This window comes from Vulpes lagopus, chromosome 2, assembly GCF_018345385.1.
Source record: "Vulpes lagopus strain Blue_001 chromosome 2, ASM1834538v1, whole genome shotgun sequence".
Classification (NCBI taxonomy): Eukaryota; Metazoa; Chordata; class Mammalia; order Carnivora; family Canidae; genus Vulpes; species Vulpes lagopus.
In genome coordinates this window covers 100,283,882-100,309,484 of record NC_054825.1, presented here as the reverse complement: position 1 = coordinate 100,309,484, position 25,603 = coordinate 100,283,882, and the positions used below count along the sequence as shown (strand labels likewise).

General features: G+C 37.6%; 2 protein-coding genes across 7 annotated transcripts in view; both read left to right on the top strand.

Annotated features, from left to right (window-relative positions):
- MTRF1L (mitochondrial translation release factor 1 like) overlaps positions 1-8,279 on the top strand; it is an 11,354-nt gene extending 3,075 nt beyond the window's left edge. Inside the window, exons 2-7 of one of the 2 annotated variants that reach the window (XM_041745478.1) lie at positions 827-906; positions 3,075-3,258; positions 3,745-3,908; positions 5,467-5,584; positions 6,959-7,095; positions 8,051-8,279. In XM_041745478.1, the coding sequence (XP_041601412.1) occupies positions 827-906; positions 3,075-3,258; positions 3,745-3,908; positions 5,467-5,584; positions 6,959-7,095; positions 8,051-8,251 (884 nt within the window). In that variant the 3' untranslated portion in view covers positions 8,252-8,279. Of the gene's footprint in view, positions 1-826; positions 907-3,074; positions 3,259-3,744; positions 3,909-5,466; positions 5,585-6,866; positions 7,096-8,050 lie in introns of those variants that run through there. The other variant, XM_041745479.1, reaches the window with a different exon arrangement.
- FBXO5 (F-box protein 5) lies at positions 8,263-25,603 on the top strand. 5 transcript variants are annotated; one of them, XM_041745475.1, is made up of 6 exons: positions 8,263-10,585; positions 13,158-14,756; positions 20,049-20,766; positions 21,946-22,036; positions 22,971-23,153; positions 24,737-25,603. In XM_041745475.1, exons 2-6 carry the CDS (start codon positions 14,654-14,656, stop codon positions 24,986-24,988), a joined length of 1,347 nt encoding a protein of 448 aa, XP_041601409.1. In that variant the 5' UTR covers positions 8,263-10,585; positions 13,158-14,653; the 3' UTR covers positions 24,989-25,603. The 5 variants fall into 5 exon arrangements, with proteins under 5 accessions (XP_041601409.1, XP_041601407.1, XP_041601408.1 ...); XM_041745473.1 differs by having other exon boundaries at positions 12,948-14,756; XM_041745474.1 differs by having other exon boundaries at positions 12,943-14,756.

The following is a 25,603-nucleotide window of genomic DNA, read 5'->3' as shown; positions in this document are numbered from 1 at the left end:
GTTTTTCTCCCTAAGAAAAATAAAAAGAAACTAAAATTATCTAAAACTCTGCCTTGAGGGCAGGTCTTACATATTAGTTCCCAGCATAGTTGGTTCCTCATAAAGGAACAAACATATAAACTGATACTTTGTAAAGGTCCAATCTCAACAAAGAGAGCTATTTTTAAGAGCTAAAAAAATTTCCCTTCTCTCCTTTTTGTAGGTTGCATGTTGTCCATAGGGTAGAGGGATGAGACGGCATATTTTATAGGGTAAAAATGAAAACTCAAAAGATGAAATAAGCGAGTAAAGCGAGTTGTGGGGGGAGTACTTCATGCAGACATTCTGTGAGTATTAGGAGGATCTAAATGTTTGGGTGGACATTTATTTTAAATTAATGAAATATAATGTGTTTGTTAAAGAGATAATAAGTAACTTTCAGTTTTTGAATTCAATTCTAGTTTAACTGATGGAGCCTTCTGTTCCTCTTCTAACTACTGGATGTATTTGTTTTTATATAGTCTAAGTTGGAAAACTAAAAGCATATTTGTTAATATGAATATTTCATGGAGGTAGAGTTATAGAATAGTTTTATACCTTCTTTATTTTTCTTGTAGATTCTTTTTTATTTTATACTTCTGTCATCAGGAAAAAGGTTTGTTTAAAGTTACATGCTAATAAACACTAATGTATAAAATGCTACTTTTAATTAATGGCAGTTATTAAAAGGACAAGAAAGACATTTTATTTTTCCCTTTAGCTACAGTAATAATAAAATGATCTTGAATTATGTTGGCAATTTGACATTAAGGAAACCTAACCTACTGTTTTATTTTCACATTCTCAGATGAAAATGAAGATTTAAGGAAACTTGCAGAGAATGAAATAACCTCATGTCAAAAAGAAATAACTCAGTTGAAGCACCAGGTATGGTATCTGTGCAAAGAATAAAGCATTTGTGCTATTACTTTTAATGAATTTTATTAGAAGTTTATAAAAACAACTCAAGAATAAGTAGCTTGTTAGTATTTAGAATTATAGGGTTTTTTTAAAGCAGGAAAAAGCATACTCCATGTGACCCTTTTTTTCATACTAAAAGGATTGGAGAGCTGTGGGGGGGAAAGTGACTGTTACATTGATAAGATTTTTCAGAGAAGTAGTGAAATAAATATCAGTATTGTTTTCCCCCTCTTTAGGTATTTTAAGAGAGGTGAGAGTGGGGTAGATGATGGGTAGAAAAGGTTATGGAGAAGTAGTAGATTGTAAGCTCCTTGGCAGCAGGAATATTTCTGTACCTTTTATTCCTGACACTATTAGAGTTCAAGACCTAGAGTAGGCCTTTGGGCTTTTAGAACTGAATTATAAGGCTTTGGTTTTATATCTAGGAGAATATATAGGCATTAGATGAAAAGTAATCATTATATTAAATTAGAACCACTCTTTGTTCATTCTGGAAACCAGAGCTTAAAGATTTATAATAGTTATCTCTGAGGATATAAGTAAAAGGACATGGTAGGTGAATAAGGGGCCAGAAAAGGGGGTGCTTAAAGATTCTTTTATCTAGTCAGATATGGACTCATCAAAAGTTAATATCCTTACCAACCATTCCAGAGGGAAGGTTCTACTATGAAGTGAAAAGTCTCATGTAATTTAACTTCTACCCATTTTCTAATTTTTTTGTGAAATAGAAGCACATATGTATTAAAGGTTTCTATTCATTGAATAGTGTTAATTAACAAACACATAAATTCAATCATTTACTCAAGATTTGAACGATCATGTTATAGCCAGAGATATAGAATGGTAGTATCAACCATAAATCCCAACCAACATGAAGTATGATATTTCAGAATTCAGGCAGACCTGGGTTCAAGTTCTAGTTCTTCTACTTTCTAGTTGTATGTTTTGGGGCAGCTAGATCAAATAACTAAACTAAGCTTAAACTGAGTTTTCACATCTTAAGTAGATCCATTAATACTACTTCCCAAGACTGATTTAAGAATTAAAGTATATAAAGTGCTTAGCGTAGTGCCTGTCATAATTTAAGGGACCAATAAATATTGGTAACTTTTCTTATTTAATTCACCTAATCTAAGAAGTTTTTATTCCGTGTCCCTTAATTAGTACACACTGAAGGGAAGGAGGACTGATCTAGGCAGCAGGATTTGAGTTTTTATGCCTCTCCGCCAACACTTTTCCCTTTAGCAAGTCATTTAGTCTCCGCCTCATTTTCCTTGACATGTAAAATGAGGGAAGAGGGCCAGATCATCTATCATTTCTTAGGGCCTTTTTAGTCCCAGGATTATAAATTTATTTTCCAAATTAAAGAAACTTAAAAAGATACAATTTGAGGGGTTTTTTTTTCTTTCCTTTACTGCCATACTAGGCTATAGATTTCAAAAGGATAGAGTTAGAATCTTCTCTTTCATTCTACACAGAATATAGTGTCCTACTCACAACAAGCTCTTAATTATTAACCAAATAAAGAAAGTTTACATGAGGGATGCCGGGTGGCTCAGTGGTTAAGCGTGTGCCTTCAGCCCAGGGTGTGATCCTGGAGACCTAGGATCGAGTCCCACATCGGGCTTCCTGCATGGAGCCTGCTTCTCCCTCTGCCTGTGTCTCTGCCTCGCCCTGTGTGTCTCTCATGAATAAATAAATAAAATCTTAAAAAAAAAAAAAAAAAGTTTACATGAACACCAAAAGAAACAAACCCAAACTAAGTTTCAGCTGGACCTTATAGCATTTATAATTGAAACACTAATATTTTATAGAAGTTGTGCATTACTATATGGTTCTCATTAGCAAGACAATTGAAGAGCAATTGGAAATATTGTTTAGGGAAATTTTAGGTAAATTAAATATTTAAAATCCTGCATCGAACAAAATAAAATAAAATTCTGCATCCCACGTCAGGCTCCCTGCATGGAGCCTGCTTCTCCCTCTGCATGTGTCTCTGCCTCTCTCTCTGTCTCTCATGAATAAATAAATAAATAAAATATTTTTTTAAATCCTTCATCTAATCATTTAGTTATTTTTTGTTAAGTTTTAAATAATTCCTAATTCTAGGAGGGGTGGTATTTTTGTATTTACAGATTATCTTACTTTTGGTTCCCTCAGAAGAAACAGATAAGAATGATTTGATCCTGGAGGTAACTGCAGGAGTTGGGGGTCAGGAGGCAATGTTGTTTACTTCAGAGATGTTTGATATGTATCAGCAATATGCTGCTTTTAAAAGATGGCATTTTGAAACCCTGGAATATTTTCCAAGTGAAATAGGTAAACTGTTTAATTTGTTTTGGGAAAAGTACAGATTTAATTTATCCATATGTGTCCTAGCATAAGGGTGGAAAGACCATGACTAAACTTTAGAGTTTATTGGTAAGGAAGCTTACCTGATCTTATGCTCATCATTTACTCAGTAATTTTGAATGCAAACATACCAATTTTGAAGTGACCTATAAAATGTTAGTCATTCACTACTCACCACTGAATGATTAATGGTTTTTAAAAGTGGTCTTTTAGACATGTTATTGAAGCAGTTAATTAATACCATAAATACTTGGTGTAGTGATTATTAGTAATAAAGGTATTAAGTATTAAAACACTGAATATCATGGACTTGCAAAGTTTTCAATACCTTTTACATTCTGTATGCTTATATTGTTTTGTAGTTCTTTTAAATATATTTCAAGGTGGTAGAAATGATGGTCAATTGTTTATATATAGCAAGAATAATACTTCTGTTCTTCTAATATTTTCAAGGTGGCCTTAGACATGCATCTGCTAGCATTGGGGGTTTAGAAGCCTATAAACACATGAAATTTGAAGGAGGTGTGCACAGAGTACAAAGAGTGCCAAAGACAGAGAAGCAAGGCCGCATCCATACTAGCACCATGACTGTAGCAATCTTACCCCAACCGACTGAGGTAAGGCATCAGTCAGTCTCCTCTCCTTGGAATCCTGGGCCCAGCACAGTGCCTTGCTCCCTATCACTTTATTGAACTGATATTCAATATTAAAGTCCTTTTCTTATCATTTGGCCTTCATCACATGTTTTAGGTTTTGTGAAGAATCTGTTATCTTCGTCCAAAAAGTATGATTTCACAATAGATGTAACAAAGGACCTAATGTAATGTAATGTAATGTAAAAAAGGACCTAATGTTGCATTATTTATTAGTTTTTCTCCACACTAAACTTAAAGTAGTTATTCTGAGATCATCTCTATAGGAGAATCTACCTACTTTAAATAGTTTAATACTAATTACTTTTCACAATGATTTTTGCTTTGTCTTGACTTTCCAAGAGTGTTAATATCAAGAATGCTGTTTTAACAAGAGTAACTACTTAACATTAAAATGGGAATATATTGTTACAATGTTCATAATGAGTACACTTCATTCTCATTCTCATAAGCAAATTCTTAGTCTATATAATGTTTGTAAAAAAAAAAAAAAGAATTGTTTGCTTTCATTCCTTCTGCTGAAGGTGACAGGAAATATAGGACTTGTTTTTCAGGATGAAGCATGAATGATTGGTAAAGAAGGAAGTTTAATTGAGGGTTTCTATTAATTTTGGAGAAAGGTGCTATTTGACTCTAAGTTCCATTTTTTAGATCTAATTTTTGTGTGAACCCTAGAGGAAGAACAGAACAGTTAAGGAAGAATGTGAAATAGAATAAATGGCAGGAGCCACACTAGATACCAGTCACTTTTGATTAAGCATCTTGGAGACAGAAGTAGTTTACAGAAAAAGATGGGGTGAAGTCTGTACCTAATGCTTCTAATGCTTCTAGCAACTGTATGATGGAGCCACATGGAGACAGGATACATGTAGGGCCTGTGAATGGTAGAAGTCCTGCTTCCAGGGTTGTAGATGTGTCACAGAGTGGTCCACAGTTGTTCATGAAACAGCTTTTTAAATCTAGTGCTTCAGATGGTGACTCAGATGGGACGAGCATTACACTGGTGTCACATCCTAGTGTATGTATGACTTCTTGACTTTGCTCTGTGCCGTTTCCATGTGCCTCTCCTCTGTCTCCAGATATATTTAACTCCTCCTTTATTTAAAATGAAACAAAATAAGCCTACCCTTAGTTCCTAAGATAGCATTGTTTTTTTTCCTGTGTTAAAGCCTTTTTAAACTCATAAATAATCCACAAAAGCTTACGTAAGTTCCTGTATTCACATTTCTGATATTAACAAAGTTCTTCTGTCGTGAGGTAAGGAGGATAATTTACAGAGAAGTCTAGTTTTTGAGGATTTGGAGGGTTTCCGTTTTTTATTATATTTTGATCCACTACTCTTCCAAAAATGAGACTTGTAAAAATGGTACCCTTCCATCTACTTTATATTCTTAAAATTAAACCTTTTTAATCTTATATTAATTCTAAATGTGACATGTATCTATAAATGGATAGTTCTTGCCTTTGAACAGTTCATATACATGTGATATTTTTAAATCCCAGTATTTCCTCTTGTATATAGATTAATCTGGTGATTAACCCAAAAGATTTAAGAATTGATACTAAGCGAGCCAGTGGAGCTGGAGGACAGCATGTAAATACCACGGACAGTGCTGTCCGGATAGTTCATCTTCCAACAGGTACGCACTTAGCCCTTCAACATAAAACTTTGAAGAAAGAAATCAAATTCTGAATAACTTGACTAATTTTCCACTGTAATAGATCTTCAATTACCAGATATACACTCCTAAGGATTATTATTAAATACTTTATTTAGAATATTTAGATGAAACTCTCCGGGATAATTGCAAAGCCAGGAAGATGGAGGGATCTAAGCCCAGAGAATTTCCATACTGGTGACCATGAAGAAAAGATAGTCCTTCCAGGTAGCTTCCTAAAGTTTATATTTAGTAAATATCACTATTAAAAGAAAATCTGGGGCGCCAGGCTGGCTCAGTCAGTAGAGCATGTGACTCTTGATCTCAGGGTTCTGAGTTCAAGCCCCATGTTGGTATGGAGCCAACTCAGAATTAAAAAAGAAAATAATAAGAAAATCCAAAATCCTCAGAATGAAATCATTATCATGGGTTCTTCTTTGTCAGAAAATACTCTAAATCACTAGTTTTTAGCCTTCTTTGAAGGGAGGGGGACATGGACTCTTCAGTTTCTCAAGAAAATAAAAGCTTGGACTTGCTACCCAGAAACATGCTCACAGGTAAAGTGCTGCACTTAACTTCCAGGGCTGCTGCTTCATTAAGTCCACCCATAAATGTCCAGCAGTTCTGATTATAGATAGGCAGTGGAGCTACATCTAGATATTTTTTATGTCTTCAATATACTATCAGGTAGAACTAAACATACTTTACAGTCATTACTGCAGCAATTTACATGTGATAAAGAGCATATAGATAGCAAACCTCAGTTACCTAGAAAGATTATAAAAATCTCTTACTGTGACCAATCTCAAATACGCATGGATCGGCGTATGGATGGTAGGAGTTTTTGATTTTCCTTTTTTTTTTTTTTTCTTAAATATTAGGAAAGCCTCAAGTTAAACTCTAAGATGATGTGTATGTAATACATAGTATATAAACAGGAATAGGAAAAAAAAATGGATGAAAGTCCTCATAAAAATATGGATAGTGACTATCTCTGGTAGTAGGATTAACTTTTTAAATTTTTGTTTCTGTGATGAGTAATTACTACTTTTAAAAAATTATGGTGGCCAGCTAAGGGTATGGGAAAACAATCCAAATTGAATGATTAAATGCATATTGTTCAGTATGTCTGCCTTCAGTATGAATATATTTTGCACTATAGCATATCAAGCCTAAGTGTTCATTTTTCTCAGAACTCTATAAAAGTTATTTGTTTATAGTTTTCCCTTTTTTATTAGAGTTCTATTTTTTTCCTCTCATAAAGGAAGAAGAAAAAGAAGGAAAAAGAATATTCCTTGATAATAAATGAAGAAGATTTTCCTATTAAAACTCTTTAATTCTCATAACACTATTCAGGTGTTGTTTCTGAATGCCAACAAGAGAGATCTCAACTGAAAAATAGAGAGATGGCTATGAAAAAGCTACGTGCAAAACTGTACAGCATGTATCTAGAAGAAGAAACAAGTAAAAGATACAGTGCCAGAAAGATTCAGGTAAAGTGAATATAAAAAATGCTCTAAAGTATAAAATATTTTTAGATAACCTAGTTCGTATATATGTTAAAATTGTTTCAATGTATTTGTTAAAATAAGGAAACAATTCAAGTAGCTGAACTGAAGGTTATATTTGTTTTATAGTAATCTTAAATTTCTGCCCTGGTTTCTATATTCAGGGGCTTGTTTTTCTCAGACTTTTAATCAAAGTTACTAAAAAAGGATATATAGAATCCTCATTTTTTAATCCTTTGAAAATTATGGAAGAAAGTTGGAAAGCAAACAACTTACTTTCTTTGTGTTTGGTATTTAATTTTGTAACTACAGCACCCTTTATTAGTTCCTTTTTACGGGAATTCATTGCTGTCAATACTTCCAGTGACAAATATAAATGTATATACTTAGCTACCATTTGAATACCATCCCTATGCTAGGCTGAATGTGTACATCATCACGGTGTAGTAGGTATTATTTGTCTGTATTTTATAGATAGGAAACTAAAGTTTAAAGTTGAGATAGGGATCCCTGGGTGGCGCAGTGGTTTGGCGCCTGCCTTTGGCCCAGGGTGCGATCCTGGAGACCCGGGATCGAATCCCACATCAGGCTCCCGGTGCATGGAGCCTGCTTCTCCCTCTGCCTATATCTCTGCCTCTCTCTCTGTGACTATCATAAATAAATAAAAATTAAAAAAAATAAATAAATAAAGTTGAGATAAATGCATGAAGCCATAGAGCACTGAAATTGCAAAAAGATCAAATGCTACAACTCTGTTGGCCTTTAAAGCCAGTATTCTTTATTTATTAATGCTTCCATGTTATTTGAGGATTCAAAATGTTTAAAACTTGGTTCTTACATTGTGTGTCAAATTATAAATCAAGAGCTTAATCTCCAGATAAGTTAAATTTGTAGGTTTAGTTGCTCTGAATCTAACTGTATCTCATATCTTTTTATATAGGTTGGAACTAAAGGAAGGTCAGAGAAAATAAGAACATACAATTTTCCACAGAATCGGGTCACAGATCACAGAATAAACAAGTCACTTCATGATCTTGAAACTTTTATGCAAGGGGAGTATTTACTGGATGAACTTGTACAGTCCTTAAAGGACTATGCTGACTATGAATCTTTAGTAGAAATTATTTCCAAAAAAGTTTAAATTGATTATTAAAGACTTGTATAGCAAATCATACTGTGTGTAAATAATAGTAATCTCTTAAAAAACAGGTTAACTCAGTTGGAAGTAGTGTATGTACTTTTAAGGCATAATTTATATAAATCTTCTCTCAGTATATTAGTAAAAAATATACAACAGTACAGTCATTACTCTGGTTATATATTTTGGACTCTTCCTATGAGAAGTACACAAACAAAAACAGTATTGTATGTAAAATGTTTAACAAATGATCACAAATTTGGTTTAACTTATGGAAAACTTCAAACATAAAATAATAGTAACATGATAATAAATGTTACATTAATCAAAGTCTGGTTAAGAGACAGAAAGCATACCATGAATTTGAACAGGAATTCCTAGTTAATATCAGCTCTTTTGTGAGAAGACGGACTCCAGAGAATTGAGTCCTATAAGGGAAGGAAGCGTGAGAAAGCCCACCTGAGGCTGCACAGCAGTAAAAGACTGTGGTGCGGATGTAGGGCCAGAGTGAGTACTGAAGTCCTTACTGTACTTGATATAAACAGGAGGACCCCCCCTCCGCCATTGTTCTCCACCAATGTGTATGATCCTTCACTGCAAGAAAGAGTAGTAAAGTCACCTTGTTTAACTAGGGAAAGGAATGGGAGAAGGGGAGGGGAAAGGAAGGAAGAAAATGCAGGAAAAGTCCCTTATCCCATAAAGTAGTGAGAGAAAAGCTGGAAATGCTGCTCTCAATGACTCAAGTTTTTGAAAACATGAGAGATACTAAAGACTACAATTATGAGAAGAGCTCTACCTGGTAGATAACGAATAAACATCGAATTTATAGTAGTTACAACGAGGCAGGATTTCCAGAGAAAATGATTTAATTAAGTTTCTATGACTGAAGTGTTAAAAAATTATGAAACGGTTCACTCCTCCAATTCCATGCCTTTCTCTATTTGTTGGTGTCTACAGTAATCTGAATCCTTGTAAGCATATATACTACATAAATTTATACTGTTGTGGGGTAATGTGTTTTTTCCCTTAAGTCAACTTGTATTAGCCAAATTTCCTTTAGGGCCCTAGCTTGTGCTAACTTTCAGAGTAATTTTATCTTGCTAATTTATTCTTAGAATTTTAAAGCTGGCCAGAGGTTATCAAATACATCAGAGAATTTTGAGAAAAATCACTCTCTGCTTATGAAAGCCCCTCTACCTTCACAAGAACGTTTGATGAAATGGCTTCCAGTGACCCATCCAGCTCAAGAGAGAAAGACCTCATTAGGCCACATTCTGTTCCTCCCATACAAGCCTGCATCTGCCAGTTTGTTTCTTTTGCTTCCTTTTTGAATGAAAGGGACATCTACACATTACTAAATATTACATACTATTACGTAATTTATCTTGAACTCTTCTCATAGGTAATATTAGAGAAGCTGGATTGAGATTATGAGGGGTCTTGAATGTTGGATTTCATTCTGTAAACAAGAGGAAGTTATTAAAAGTTATTACCCGCCCCTCCCACCCCTCTCCACTCCCTTACTCCTGGCCCCATGGGAAAAGGTGTGAGGTGGAAAAGAGCTTTTGATCAATTTTTAAACTTACTGTCCATTAGAACATCACAGCTGGTTAGAAATCATCAGAATACAGAATCATCAGAATACAGAATACTGTTAGGTAGTTCTAACAACGTAAGATACGTATCAGTAGGTGTATTATGAACACATACCAGGGTAATTGGGTGATTGTCAGATTCTGGTCTGTGAAGTGACATTAGCTTCCACTTTACTCACAAATCTATATCAGTTACTCCTAGATTAATGAATATAATTTTTGGTACCTAGGGAAAGGTAAGGGTAGAGCAACACAGTCTTGGCACAAAGCTACTGGAACCCCAAGTCTAACATTGTAAGAGCCTTGGGATTTGCAGCTGTCTGCACAAACAGTGCATCTATTCAGTTATCTTCATTATAAGCCATGCATTGTTGCTCCTGTCTGCCCTTGCTTGTGCTGCCCTCCCTACCTAGAACAGACTCTTGGCTTAGCTCAACAGACAGACTTCAAAGTCCAACCTAAGGGGCACCGTAGCCGCTAGGCAAAATTAACTGCTCTTCATTGGTATGCACAATATTATAGCAGGATGACAACATTTATAGCAAGGTAATAACCTTATTGGTTCACTCCTATCTCAAGATTGTGTTTAATAAGGAAACGGGAAAGAGTGAGTCAGGGAATAGAATAAGCATGTTGCCAGACTTCTCACATTGTCTCATTAATGGACAAAATGTTTTCTTAATTCTTGTTTCCCCAGGACCTAACAATATGCTACAAAGCCTATTCTAAAGGCTCTATAAAGGTGAGATTCTAAAAGGCAATTATAACTAAAGTATTTGTCTACAAATCTGATGTATTGTTCAGAAAAAAACAATAGAGTTTAATTTCAAAGTGGCCTACAACAGCAGTTAATCGAAATTCATTCAGCTGGAAAAGCAATTTCGAAGATGCATAAACAGACAATCACTGTGTTTAAAATTTAACTTGTCATATTCCTCTAACCCATTTCTTAATGTGTAATTTCCATTTCTTTAATGGCACTACTATTCTCTCAAATTTAAAATGTAGTCCTCTAAAAAGAAAATTTGTCTGATTCCTTTTCCTCACATGCAGTTTATTGCTAAATACTCTTATCCTCATTGATTCTATTACCACTACTGTTGTCCAGCATTACTTCACCCCTGGACTACTTTTATGATCCCCTGCTTCTCCTGGCATCCTATCTACTTTCTAATTCAGGTTACACATATGTAACCGCCAGATTCATTTTCCTAAAAACCAAGGTTCTGATCTTGTCATTCTTTTGCTCAACAACTTAATACGTTCCTACTGCTTTCCAAATAAAACTCCAACTCTTTAAGTGTGCGTACAATACAGCCATATCCAATATCATTTCATAGCAGTCCATTTTACTCCCCACTCCCATTACGTTATATCAAATTAATTTTTTTCTGATAATTGAGTTGAATTTAGGCTTTCCGCCATTCTGTTCCTTGTACCATGCTACCCTCTTCCCCAGTCCCTCAAAAGACATCCTCAACAGCACTGGTTTTCATCTATGGGCAATCTTGCCTCTTGGGGACATTTGGCAATGTTTGGAGACAACAGGAGTTAGTCTAAGGATGCACAGTTCCTCCAATGCCCAGGGTAGTCCCCCACAACAACATATTATCTGACCCAAAATGTCAACAGTGCTGAGGTTGAGAAACCCTGTCTAACAGATTACTCCCTTATCCTAGCATATAAAAGTAACTCCTCTGTTCTCTAAAAATTCCCAATGTAATGAGATGTATTTGACTTATCCAGTGTTGCATTATTGCTAAATCTTATACTTTTTCTCCTCCCGTCTATGCTCATGATGCTTTTATTCAAAAATTACTTACTGAGCATCTGTCTATAAGGTGGCAGTCCCAAATTGTAAGCACAAGGGCGGATGCCATGTCCCAATTACTTCCAGATAATCCATGATGTCTTGCATGCTGTAGGTCTGCAATAAGAATCTGCTGCAAGAGGGCAACTCTGTGCTTCATTTTGCACCAAAAAACTCAATAATCCCAATACTGATGAGCAGGAAGAAAGAAGTACATGCATCTGTTGATGTCTAGTAAAATTCAGAATGGCCCAAAGTTTCTCAACAAAAATGAAATTAACAGGTGGTCATGAATCCACTGCACAAGTTGTCAGTTAAAAATATTTCATAATCATCAAAACACTAACACTTAAAATCAGCATTAAATAGGCTGAAAAGACTTTCATAAACTATTCTGTGCAATAAAATATGCTTAGCTATGTATATTACCTTATACTGCTAAAGTAATTTTAATTTTTCCAATAATATATTTTAGCCTTTTCCTGAAAAAATAACTTCTGGGGAATACCTCTTAAGCCAATATAGTCCATATGCTCAGTTAATTTAAAGAAAACCCTTCCTCCCCTCAAATATCATACATTTGTCTACACCTGAAAATAAAAGGGAATAAAGATGATCTCCAAGGTCAAATGGGGAAGTAATGTGAAAATGTACTATAAACAATTTGGCCTCCGGCAAATACTGTCATTCCTCAATATAACACAGAGGAAGGTACACGGATTTATACAGCGGAATGGGATTGGAATTTTTGCTTAGTAGCTGTAGTTTTGTGAGAATAAACTTACACTTCTAAGCACAACCAAATGAAAATAATGCCAAAGATTATTGTGAGACATAAAGCCTTCATTTGCAAAACACCTAGGAGACAAAAAGCTAATAGTTTTAACATTCATTCAACAAATTACTCCCTAGGTGAAATCCCTCCAACTACCACTGCAATCAAAAGAAACTCTAAACTCCACGTATAAACATACAGAAATCCCACAGGATCTGGCTTCTACCTCTCCTACCTAGTTTCCCACTCTTGCACTTGCTCAATGCGCTGTAGAGATCCTTATAGCCAAGCACTTTCCCTCTCTGCCCTCTGCTTACTACGCGGACCTCTACACTGCCCACTCGATAGCCAGATCTTGGTTCAAAGCTCCCAAACCCTCCTGATGACCCAAAGTCATTAGTCAATGCATCTACCGCCCACTCTCTATCCCATTATCTTGTTTTATATTGCTCTTTCCTGCACTAAAATTGTGAACTGTTAATTTCTTTCCCGTCGGTGTGTGAACTCTTTGGAGGACAGAACTTTTATCTTTTCAACCTTCTATCTCCTGGACCTAGCTCCAAGGCCAGGATAAGGCAAGCGAGTAGAACGCCATCACTCGGGTGCAAAGTTTACGAGGATGCCCAAATTTCAGTAATCCAGAAAAATACTAATTTAAATCAACATTCTAGAAGATGAAAAATTATGCGAAACACCACGATAGACTCATCAATCACAATTTTGCAACAGAAACCGGATCCACCCAGCACTTGCAAAGCTCATCCGGATCCCAGCCCTGCCTCATCAGGACTTGCCACCAATTTAACTCAGCGCTTACCGTGAGTCAACTATCAGCTCTCCCTAAGGCTGCAGAAAATCAGCAAGGGAGAGCCGCTGAAAACAAGGATTCTTGGAACTTACACCTCCTGGCTTCATTGGGCTGTTGCCAAAAAGCTGAATGCAAGGAATGTACTGTCACCACGTGAAGGCACGTGCAGACTGAAATATTCAGTATGACTAATGATGCGGTGCCAGCTGTCATCAAAGACTTAAGAAGTACTCGGACCCAGGGCCCCGCCATCACTAGAAAATCATTCCCTTGGCCTGAAGCCTCCGGCCCTAGGGTGTGGGGATCGGGATTCCCACGGCAGGACGTTTCATAAATGTTATTTATCTCGCAGCAGGTCTCTCTCTTGCGCTGGGCCCCTGAAGTAAATAAACAAAAAAACCCGTTGAGCGTAGATACAAATTTAATAAAGTTAACGTCCGTACAAAGCAGCGGTGGCTGGAGAACTGGAGCTGAAAATACAGGTTAAGTACATTTACAAGAAAGAAGTGTCTGTCCCGCCCTCCCAACCCGCCCCGCCGCGGGAAAGCGCGGCCCCACGTCTGCAGCCACCGCTGCCGCTGGACCCGCCGCGCGCGCCGGAAGCCTCGCGCAGCCCCCACCGCGGCCCGCGGCCCGCGGCCCGCTCCCCGCCCCGCCACGGGGAGAAACCCTGGGGCCCGCAGCGCGCAGGCGCCACCCCGCCAACTCCGCAGCCGCCGCCCGCCACCAGCGCCTGCGCAGACGCAGAGGGCAGAGGGAGGGGCGAATCTGAGAGGGAGAGAGGAGCGCGCCTAAATCCTAGAGAGGCGGGCTAAGCCGGGCTGGGGGGCGGGCTTGTCTTCCGGAAAGTCTGGATTCCCGGACGACCGGAGTCGCCGCTCACCAGACACCCACTCGTGGGCTGATCGAAGAAACTCGGCTACTCTTTGTACCCACTGGAGATCTTCAGACAGAAGCCGGAGCTGCCCTCAGGATGAAACTAGGACTGGCAGGAGACCCGTTCCCAGGACGGAAGGAAGCTTGGCGGGTTCACGCATGCGTGGTAGGCCACCTCCACGTGCGGCCGGGCCGCGGCCTCCCCGCGCTCGGAGCCACCCCCCGCAGGCCCGCCCCTGGCCTCAGCATCTTTCCGGACGCGCGGAGCCTGGGAGAAGGAGGGAGCTGGGACCCCAGGGCTCGGCCCCGCCTCGGCAGCCTCCGATTGGGCGTGGATGAGGACGTCCCCTCCCACCGCCTTCCGATTGGAGCGCGCGTGCAAGCAACGCACCCCATTGGGCCGTACGGATTTGGGCACCAAATTCAAAGATTTTAAAATACCAGCTGGCGCCTTTTAGGAGATAAGCCCCGTGAGGCGGCCGGCCGGGTTCTCTGCTGTGTAGTTGTTTCCGCACCTGAGGCCGACCCCACTTCCACTGGCATGAGCCAGCGCCCCTGCCGCTGCTCCCCACGGCTCCCCTCCGGTTCCTGCCGCTGCAGCTACAGCGCCCTGACAGCCGCCGGGCGCCCTCGCCCCTCCGACAGTGAGTGAGGAGTGGGTGCGGGGGGCACGCGTTACCGGAACGGGGTGCGGGGGTGAAGGGCGGCTGCGACCGAACCGACCCCCCTCCGGGGTCCGGGCGTGCGACCCACGCGGGGCCGGGCCGGGCCGGGCCGGGCGGGACCCGGCGGCGGGCGGGCGGGCGGCGGCGGCGGCGGTTCCGGGGGCCGGGGGAGGGAAGGCCAGGAGCGCTGAGGCGGGGTGGCGGGCCCGGGTCCCCTCTCCCACGCCTTGCCTGCGCGCCAGCCCCGGCGGAGGTGTAGGTCCCGGCCTTTCGGGGCGCCCTCTTGCCCTTGCAGGATCTACCTATCCTTGTCCCCACCCCGCTTGAAGAGGCGCCAAAGGCCCCCTCCCCTCCCCCACCCCGGGGCCTGGGCTCTGGGCTCTGACAGGGCTCGCGAGCCGCGGGGCCCCGGGGCCCGGCCAGGTGCCTGCGCCCCACTCCCTGCGCGCCTTGTCCCCGTTCGCCCCGCACCCTCAGGTCCGCAGGCCATTTGCCCGGGTTTTCGCTGCCTCACTCTTGCTGGCGGGCGCGGGAGATCCTGCTGGCTTATCTCCCGCCTCCTCCACACGGCCCGCGCCCTGAGGGGCCACCTCCCCGACCCCTCAGGGTTTCCATGGTCTTACCCTTACCCACTCCCGCCAAATGGAGGGACCCCCTTGTCGGGCCAAGCTGTACTACTAGGATGTTCAAACAAAAACATTCTTTTATTCCTCCATTTCTCCCTTGGCCCAGTGCTCCTTGAGAAGGCCTGGGGTCAAGGGGGGTGGTGGTGGTAAAGCACTTTTTAATACAAAACCGTGAATTTGCCCTTCTGTAGCTGATTTTCTGAGAACTGAAGAATTGTGTTTTTTTTTTTTTTCCTGTGCTCCTGAAGAACTATATCGTCCTTTATTCCCAAACTCGGATAGAGTGGAAGGCACTCAAACGGTTATTTTCATCCTCTTTGTTGCTATCTGAAAAGAGATCCAAATGCATTTATTTTGCCTCAGAAATACCTTTTTTTTTCTTCAAACTAGCAATTTGAGTGTGTGATATTCGGGAATCAATGAAAGATGCCCCTTTGATTAGAAAAGGAGTCTAGTAGAAGAGTTGAGGGAAAAAGTTTTTTTAACAGGTTAAGTCTATTTCCAGAAGCTCCTCATGAAGCTCTGAAGCTTGAAGACTTTAAGAAGCAGTGTTTTGATTATTTAATTACATTCGTCTAGTCTTACCATCTTGCTCCTCAGAATATTTGCTATCTCCATGAATTTTATTCTCTGTTTACAATTTGAGAAAATAAGATTAAAAGTTTATTGCATCCGAGCAGTTTTGAAGACAAGCTTTCCTAAAATTTTCTCTTAGAGATTATGGTTGATTGGCAGTTTATAGCTGCAAGCCTGGGGGAGGGGGGTCTCAAACTCTTAAGGAATAGCCACGCCTAACATTGGGCACATGGTGATTATCTTGGAGGTATTGCAGATTGTATAACTTAATCATTAAACGTTGGGATAGTTGTAAAAATTTTTAGGCATTGTACTTATTTAGCTGTGGTATTTTAATATGGAATGTTGGCCCTGACTTGGAAAGTTCAGTTGACCATAATACCACCTTTCGTGATTGGATGGTGGGTTGGTAAATGAGGTTCAAAAAATGCACTATGTTGAATCTTCACCAACAACATAAGGTAGATACTAGTATCTAATTTTAGAAAAAGTGAAAGGAACTAATTGAATATTTTATGTCACAAAGCTGTGAAAAAGCTAATAAATATTTTTACTTGGAGTTGGGTCTGATTCCTAGAAAAAGCATATGATACTTTATATATATATAATTTAGAAGTATATACCGTGTAGAATATATTTTACTACTTCTGAAATGTTCGTGATTTGCAATGAAAGGATTTGGTTTAAAAATGTGATAAAAAATAAAAATACCGTATGTGCGATGGGACTGCCATGCATTTAGTTCAGTTTCATGTTTTTAACCCCATTTTATAGATGAGAAAATGGAGGCTTTAAAAGTTTACTGCCTTAGTTTTCCCTGATTCAGCAAGTAACACTTTATACCTTATATACTCAAGACTTAAACCCCAGGATATTTTTTTTTACTCCACCTTTCTTCATTCACATCCAAAGCATCAGCAAGTTCTGTTGACTCTCCTAAATAGATCTTAGACCCACCCAGTTATCTTCATTTCCACTGCAGTCATCCCAGTATAAGTTTACCCAATTCTCTGGACGCCTTTGATAATACACTACTAACTAGCCTTTCTCTTTCCACTTGCACCTTCCTACAGTCCATTCTCTACAGCTGCCAATGATCTTTTGAAAATGTAAACCTGATATCTCAACTCCGAACCCTTCAAGGCTCTTTATTACACAATGAATAAATCCAATCTACCCTAAGAGTCTACAGACCATTCTGCCTCTCCCAACTTTGAAGTATATAACATAATTTTACATTTTAAAGCTAAATCCACCATCATCCAGATTTTGGAACCAATAAAAGGAACCAGAGTTCCTTGAAGAAATAAGTGATTCCAGGGCTGGAATAGGAAAAATACAAGATGAGCCTGGAGCATCTTGTCATGCCAGAAAATAAGAAATGCTCCAAAAATAAAACAATGGATATATTATAAGTGGACATGAACTTAGTGAAAGCTGAAACGATTTCAGCAACAACATAAGTAATGCAGTATTGGGTTATAACCCAAAGTCCGTGAGCCTATACTTTTATCTCACTTGCAAGTGAGGCAGTGGAATGAGCACCGAATTTATAGTCAGGAAGAGTAATCTGACTCTTAACTGCCAAAATGTGGGCGAGCTACTTCATTCAGTGTCGTCATTTGTAATAATAAGGTAATCTGTCTCCCTACATCGGAAGGTAATGAGGACCAAGTGTCTGAAAACAAATTGGAATTGTAAACTTCTAAGCAATTATAAGATGTTTGAACCATCATTAAGTCTAAATTTTAAAGAGCTGTTCATATTCAGAGTGGCATTGAATGAAAGGGTTCTACAGCATAGTTTCCGAGTAACTGGGTTCTAAAGATGAGCAGAGAAAGAATGCCTTTGAAAAGAATTAACAGTTTCTAAAGTACAGTTTCGAGCCTCTTCCCTTTAGGCAGCCAAATAAAGTAAAGATGTGTCTTTGTAGGTGGCTTCAACTTCTTTATTCTCAAAATGTGACCATATGTGAATTGTGCATAATTCTTGAGAGGCAAAAAATCAAAACAGTCATTTGGATTTTTTTTAATCTGGGTGGAAGGGAACCACTCAGAAAAATGTGTTCTAGAGTTATGGTTAATGTTGGTGTTAGAAAATATGTGTTTATTTGCTTTTTATGACCTTGAACTTAAGTTTGAAACTAGTTTTTAGGACTAGTCCAAGGTTTAGTGTAGTCCTGGAGTATCTACTATGTCTTTCAGTGTGTTCAAGAGACTTGCCTACCTACAGGTAACTCTCTTTTAGTACTTAAAGGTTTTGCTCTAAATAAAAACTATAAAATTAACATAGAGTACCAATATTTAGTACAGACTAAACAGACTGGTACATACACTGACAGGATAAATTACCTATGATTGGCTTGCAGAGGGAATAGTAGGTCTGGAATACATTTGAGGTATATACTAATCATATATACTCTGCCTTCAATAATACTAAGTGATTTTCTTGAACCCATTTACTATATTCCTTCCCAGAATTGTGCTTTTGCTCAAGTTAACCTTCAAATGAATGTTTTTTCCAACCTCGACTGCCTGACAAAATCCTAGTAATTCTTTAAAACAGTGGTTCTCAACTGAGAAATGGTGATTTTGACACCGCTGCCTCCCCCAGCCCAACATTTGTCAATGACTGGTGACTAGAAACGTTTTTTTTATTGTGCTATAGGGAGTGGGGCTGCTAATGTCATCAAATGGATAGAGCCTGCTGAACATCCTAAAGTGCACAGGCTAGCCCCCAACAACAATTATCCAATCTAAAATGTTAGTAAGGCAGAGATTGAGAAACATGGCTATAAAGATATTTTTAAATGCTGCCTGTTCAGTAATAGCTGATTTCTTAGGCTGTGGGGGTGGTAATATAACCCTAAATAGGTGTTTGGGTTTTTTGAAGCTTAATTTTGAATTCTCTGAAATGTAAATTCTAATGAATGATATCCAGAAATAATTGCATGGTCTGTTAGTAGTATCATTATTTGTTTTTCCCTTTTATGCTACTTATCATAGATAGCAAGTATATTCTCTTCAGTTATTTAAAACAACTGAACAGTAATGCACACCTGCTGCCCAACCACCCTCTTCTTCTATCTTGTCTTAATGCTGATTATAGTGTTGTTCTATTTTTACCACATCTTCTCATTGGTAGCTGAACTATTCTTCTGGCTTTTTGGTTAATTAGTCATGAGAAATCTTCGTTCAGTAATTGAAGATTGCAGAGTTTCTATTTCTAGCACATATTAGGCAAGATAAGGGAGATGTTCCTGTGCTTGAGTTCACTATCCAGCAGGGTAGACAAACACCTTAAATATTTATCAGACTCGTACATACCTCTGATCCAAATTAAACTTAAGAGATGAGACTTGTGGGAATTCAGGTAGATTTTAACTTGTAGGTGTTTAAATGTATTGACTTTCAGTTCTTTTTCTAAGCTTATCAATTTTTTTTTTTTTTTGAGATCTTATTTATTTATTCATGAGAGAGGCAGACTTGGGCAGAAGGAGAAGCAGGCTCCCTTGCAGGGAGCTGGATGTGGGACTTGATCTTGGGATCACGTCCTGAGCCAAAGATCGCCACTTCAACCACTGAGCCACCCAGGCATCCCTACTTACAGATTTCTTGATTAATTATTGTAAGGCTTATAATAATTTGTAATGTCTAAGTCTTAGGCAAATATTTATTACTTTAAGGATTTCTGACTTCAGACCCCACCTGATGTATTATATTTCCTTATTTGTTCCATAAGTACATATATTTATTAAATAGTCCCTTTTTCCAATATTTTTTACTCAATCAGCTAAACTCTAGAAGTCAAATGTTAAAATTATACTCCAAAAGCAATCTTTTTAAGTACCCTTTTAAGAGTAAGATGTATGTGCTTATTACTAAAAGATTTAAATACTATTCATTCATTGTCACATCTTAGTAAATAAACTTTGATAATTTCCCAGCTACGTAGGCAATACATAGTGCTAAGAGATTGCAAAGTAATTCTACCTCTGTATATCCCAATCTAAGAAGTAGAGATGTGTGAAGACTTTGTCATTAAGTAAATTTTTTTTGTTGTTTTACAGGTTGTAAAGAAGAAAATTCCACTCTTTCTGTCAAAATGAAATGTGATTTTAACTATGACCATATTCATTCTGGACTTAAATTGTTAAAGCCTGATGACAGTGGAAGACTAAGTTCCTATACTCCTGCATATTTGGAAGGTTCTTATAAAGACTGCATTAAAGACTATGTAAGGTTATCAGAAATTGGTTCACCAATTGTGAGCCCCAGGATTGTAGAACTTGAAACTGAAAATGAAAACAAGCCCTTTTATAACAAGGAAAATCAACATGTACAACAAATCCTTAATAGTTCAAATGAGATAGAAGAACTAGAGACCAGTGGACCTTATGAAGACAGTGGCTATTCTTCATTTTCCAAGCAAAGTGGCTTCAGTGAACATGAAGAGAGTAGCCTTCTGTTGGAAAATTTCAGTGACAGTCCACAGTCTTGCTTACAGATGCAAAGCCCAGACCAATATCCCAGCAAGAACTTGCTGCCAGCTTTTCATCTTGCAAAAATGGTTTGTTCAACATTAAAAAAGAATGCCAAACGGAATCCTAAAATAGACTGGGAGAAACTAAAGGAATTTATATCTAGTGAAAAATTCAAACTACCAAATTTAATTGGCAGGAAAATGGGCTTAGAATGTGTAGATATTCTCAGTGAACTCTTTCGAAGAGGACTCCGACATCTCTTAGCAAATATTTTAACACAGCTCAATGATATGGACTTAATCAAGTAAGTATGATTACCTTGAGTATTAGTAAATGCACTGAACATTTTTGCTAGATGGCTCAACACAACCAGCTCATACAAAGACGTAATATAATAGTCTTGCATTGTTTAATTGAGGTAATGACTGCCTGATGGTTGGTATTTGACCACTTCTATGCCACTGAGGTGAAAGAAACTTTTTAAAGTAAGCATTTAATCCAGTTATTTCACATTTCATATTTATACTATTAGGAAGCTATTTTTGTTAAATTAGGATTTTTGTTCCTTTTGGTTTGAAAAGGTCTAGTATGTAAGCTATATCATACATGCTGAATTATTAAACAGTAGTCTCATTCTGGCATATAGAATCAGTAGGTTTTATGACTTCTACCATACTTTATGAAATAGTTGCTGATGTTTTAGGCCATTTTTAATGTAGGGCTCTCTTTGGTTTGACAGTGATGAAAATATGGAAACTCCCAAATGGATCTGATTATAACTCTTAAGACACCTCATACTACCCTCCCTCATTCCACCAAAGATCAGTTAGGATGAGGTGACAGATTTAAGATAATTATACAGACTATTGGGTTAGATACCACTCAATAAGATTCATTTTGAGCTTTTTGAAAAATTTTTTAGAGAAAGCAAGTGTTACTCTTCACACTGGTCTTTATGAAATAGAGCTAAAGCAAAACAAGTTAGTGTAGATTTTTATTGTTGGCTTCGTGGGGGATTATTGATATCTTTTTTCGTTAACAAAATGGATTCTTGAAGTTGATGTCTACTGATAGCATTGTGTCCTACAAGACTTTGAAATTTGCATACAAATTTTTTTGATATTGAATAGTTCACGTGTGTCATATATACAATGGGGGCGACTACTTACTTGATATTTGCAGATATTTGGAAAAAATGAAGTACAAAGCAATGGTTCTTAAGCCTGGATGCACTTAGAATGACTTCATAGGGAACTTTTAAAAACAACCCTGGCCCTCATTTTAAGCCAGTTAAACTCAAATGACTAGGCATGGGATATCCTTAAATCTTAAGCATCTCAGGCAATTCTAATATGTAACCAGGTTTGAGAAGCACTGCTAATAGAAATGTTTCTTGCACTATTAATGTTTCTGAAGCATATTCATTCCTCTTAGCTCTTTGTGATGCTTTAATTGTTTCCCTTATAATCTTTTACTTTTCCAGTGTGTCTAGAGTGAGCACAACTTGGAAGAAGATTCTAGAAGATGATAAGAGGGCATTGCAGTTGTACAATAAAGCAATACAAAGAGTTACTGTAAGTCTTTGCAGTTGATATTTTAATTTTAAAATATAACACCTAGTGCTCTTTACTTTTACAAATAGGGAAAAATAGGACAAAAAACTGGAAATCTGGAAATCCTTTAAATTCACAAAGCACTTCTGCTTTTCATGACAACTCTTTAAACAAAATTCAAAGATAAAGGGAAAAGAATACCACCTAAGTAATTTATTTCTTGGGTTCTTCCTGGAAATGGAATGTCCGGAAATACAAACGGGAAAATTGGTCAGTTCTTTAATAATGAGAGTTGAGCATATAGTTAATCTTCATTGACATTTATGTTTTTTCAGTTAAATTATCAAAATATTGATTCTTAATGCAGAAGGGAATTCATTTCCCTTCCAAACTACTTGGTAATTTTGAAGATGTTTCTGAGAGTATCAATACATATTTGAAGTTTCAGGCCTAGCAGTTGTCAGACATGGGTCTAAATTTTGGTCCTGCTACTTATTTTCTGTATAACTTTAGTCAAATATTGGTTAAATTCTCCAAGTTCAGTTTCTTTATTTTGATAAGGTGGTATTAATGGAAAGTTTTCTAATCTAAAAGGTGGTTTTGAATCCATCCATGACACTGCTATGACACTTAAACATGACTATTGCCATTTACTGGTGGTGAAAAGAATGACTTTGTTTTGGCATTAGTACATGTACTAAACACTATGTAGACTAAGTATTTAAAGTGCTTTCTCATAATTTCTGGTTTGCAATTTCTGTCAGTATTATCTATATGAATTGTGTGTAGCTGTATTTAAAGCATTTGTGGGTAAATTGGATGTACAGAGAAATCTTTTACATTCTCATTTGCCTCTTTTTTACGTGTACAAACAAAAGTGCCTGATTGTGGAGAATAAAGGTGAATTTTTTTTAAAGTCTTATTAAAGTTTTTTTTTTTTTTTTTTTTTAATTAGGAAAAGAGCATTAAGTTTTCACCACATGCTTCAACAAGAGAATATGTTACGTTCAGAACCGCATTAGCTTCTGTTCAAAAATCAGCAGCCCAGACTTACCCCAAAAAAGGTGCTCAAACGAAGTTATCCAATCCAGGTGATCAGAAAGATTCTACTTACAGTCGACATAATGAATTCTCTGAGGTAACTGTTTGTTTGTTAATAAATTACGAGATACTGAGCGTTAAAGTGATTTATTTAAGACTATAGGAAATTATTAATTTTTATTTATTTATTTATTTATTTATTTATTTATTATTATTTATTTATTATTTATTATTTATTTATTTATTTATGATAGTCACAGAGAGAGAGAGAGAGAGGCAGAGACACAGGCAGAGGGAGAAGCAGGCTCCATGCACCGGGAGCCTGATGTGGGATTCGATCCCGGGTCTCCAGGATCGCGCCCTGGGCCAAAGGCAGGCGCCAAATCGCTGCGCCACCCAGGGATCCCAAGACTATAGGAAATTATTAATGTAGATTTTATCTTCTGTCCCCTTCATTCTACTCTCAAAAATGTTGGCCACCAAGAAACCATTTGTAATTCAAGTAATCAAACTAGGAAAGTATATAAAGTACATCTTTCTGTGTAGAAAATAGATACCATTTGACATTATGACAGTTCAGTGATGTTAAGATCTAATTTGGAAATACTAAGAAAACCTTGATTTTAAAATCTTTTTTTTTTTCTTTTTTTCGATTTTAAAATTTCTTATACCAAACTGTTCAATATACATTTCACAATTGCTGCCTTTGGTTTCTGAGGAACAGAACTAAACAACACAAAGGCCAGCTTTCAGAAGTTGAAGCCTTCCTATTGTATCCTCAAATCATTGGGTAATGTGTATTAGAAGTTCTACTTAACACATGGATAATTTCTCAAGCTTAATTTTAAACTGATCTTATCTAAGAATACATATTTGAAATAAAATGTTGACTGCTGACTGCCTTCATGTTGGTCAGTAAGTATAAGTGACGTATAGTGAGGTTTAATTTTCTTAAGTGTTCAGGTCACCTGGGTGGCTCAGTGGTTGAGCATCTATCTGCCTTGGCTCAGGGTGTAATCCTGGGGTCCTGGGATTGAGTCCTGCATCAGGCTCCTCACGGGGAGCCTGCTTTTCCCTTGGCCTTTGTCTCTGCCTCTGTGTCTCTTCGTGAATAAATAAATAAAAACTTTTTAAAAAGTCTTAACTGTTCATGTAGTGACTAATATATGACTTCAAAAAACATTGAGCTTCTGCTGTTAGGAAATTCGTGGATAAGAAAAATATGGCACCTTTCATAGCTTTCCAATCTAAAATGGACAATGGCTACATAAAAATAAATAAATAAAATGGACAATGGCTACATAAAAATAAATTCCATATAATGTGGTGGGTACTTCTTAAAAAGAGAGAACTACAAGTGAAAGAGCAGCCAACTCTGGAATGACACTAGGAAGACTTCACAGTAAAGATGGCATTTAAATAAGGCATTGATGTGTAAATAGCATTCATGAAATAGAACATATTTAAAAGTAGCATTAGGAAATGGCCACTAGACCAGTTGATAAGTGATATTATGTCATTCATTGAACACTGAACTACTTAAGAGCAGGAGTTGTCTTATGTGTGGCATGAGTCCTTTGTTCATGTATTGGTGAAGGTTCAGAGGTACCCTTCTTATTTTTCTAACTAAATTACATTTAGTCCTCACTAAAATTTGTTTATGGATTTTCTTCTTTCTAGGTTGCCAAGACTTTGAAAGAGAATGAAAGCCTTAAAGCCTGTATTCGCTGTAACTCACCAGCAAAATATGATTGCTATTTACAGCGGGCGATCTGTAAACGAGAAGGGTGTGGGTTTGATTATTGTACAAGGTGCCTGTGTAATTATCATGCCACCAAAGAATGTTCAAATGGCAAACCCCTAAAAACCAATTATAAAACAGGTCCTCTGCCTGGTACTAAGAAAAGCAAGAAGAATTTACGACGATTGTGATGTCTTGTTAATAAATCAATTGTACCTGATCATGAAGGTTAGTTAGAAAATGTTAGGTTTTAATTTAAAAATGTATTGTGATTTCCAGTTTTGTGTTGAAATCAATGTAGTACACGGAATTTTTGCCCTGGTGAGTAAAGAGAATATATAGCCTCTTAAAGTATTTTACAATTTAATGTGAAAAAGTTAAAAATTCTCAGCATGAATCAGAAAATTTAAATATTTTAAGAAAAAAGGAAAACTAGTTCGTTATCTGATATTTGTGATACAGGGATAAATTAAATTGATTTAATTTTTATGGGAAAGGAAGGCCATGTAATTTTACCTAGATAATCTTAAATATATCTTGTTTAACACCTAATTAACCTTTGAGACATTTTATTCTCCTTACCAAATTAGTATCTATCAAAATAACTTCTGGAGCCTATTTAAATGTTTTGTCATCTCTCTTTAACCTCTTTTTCAGTGTGTCTCTATTTCCCAAAATGTACCCCTTGTGAAATCTTGTCTTTTTTTTTCTTTTTGTAATGTCTGTATATTTTAATATTTTTGTACATAATGTAAATATTCTTGTATTTTTTATGTCAAAGTAAGAAAATAAAGATCCCTTGAATA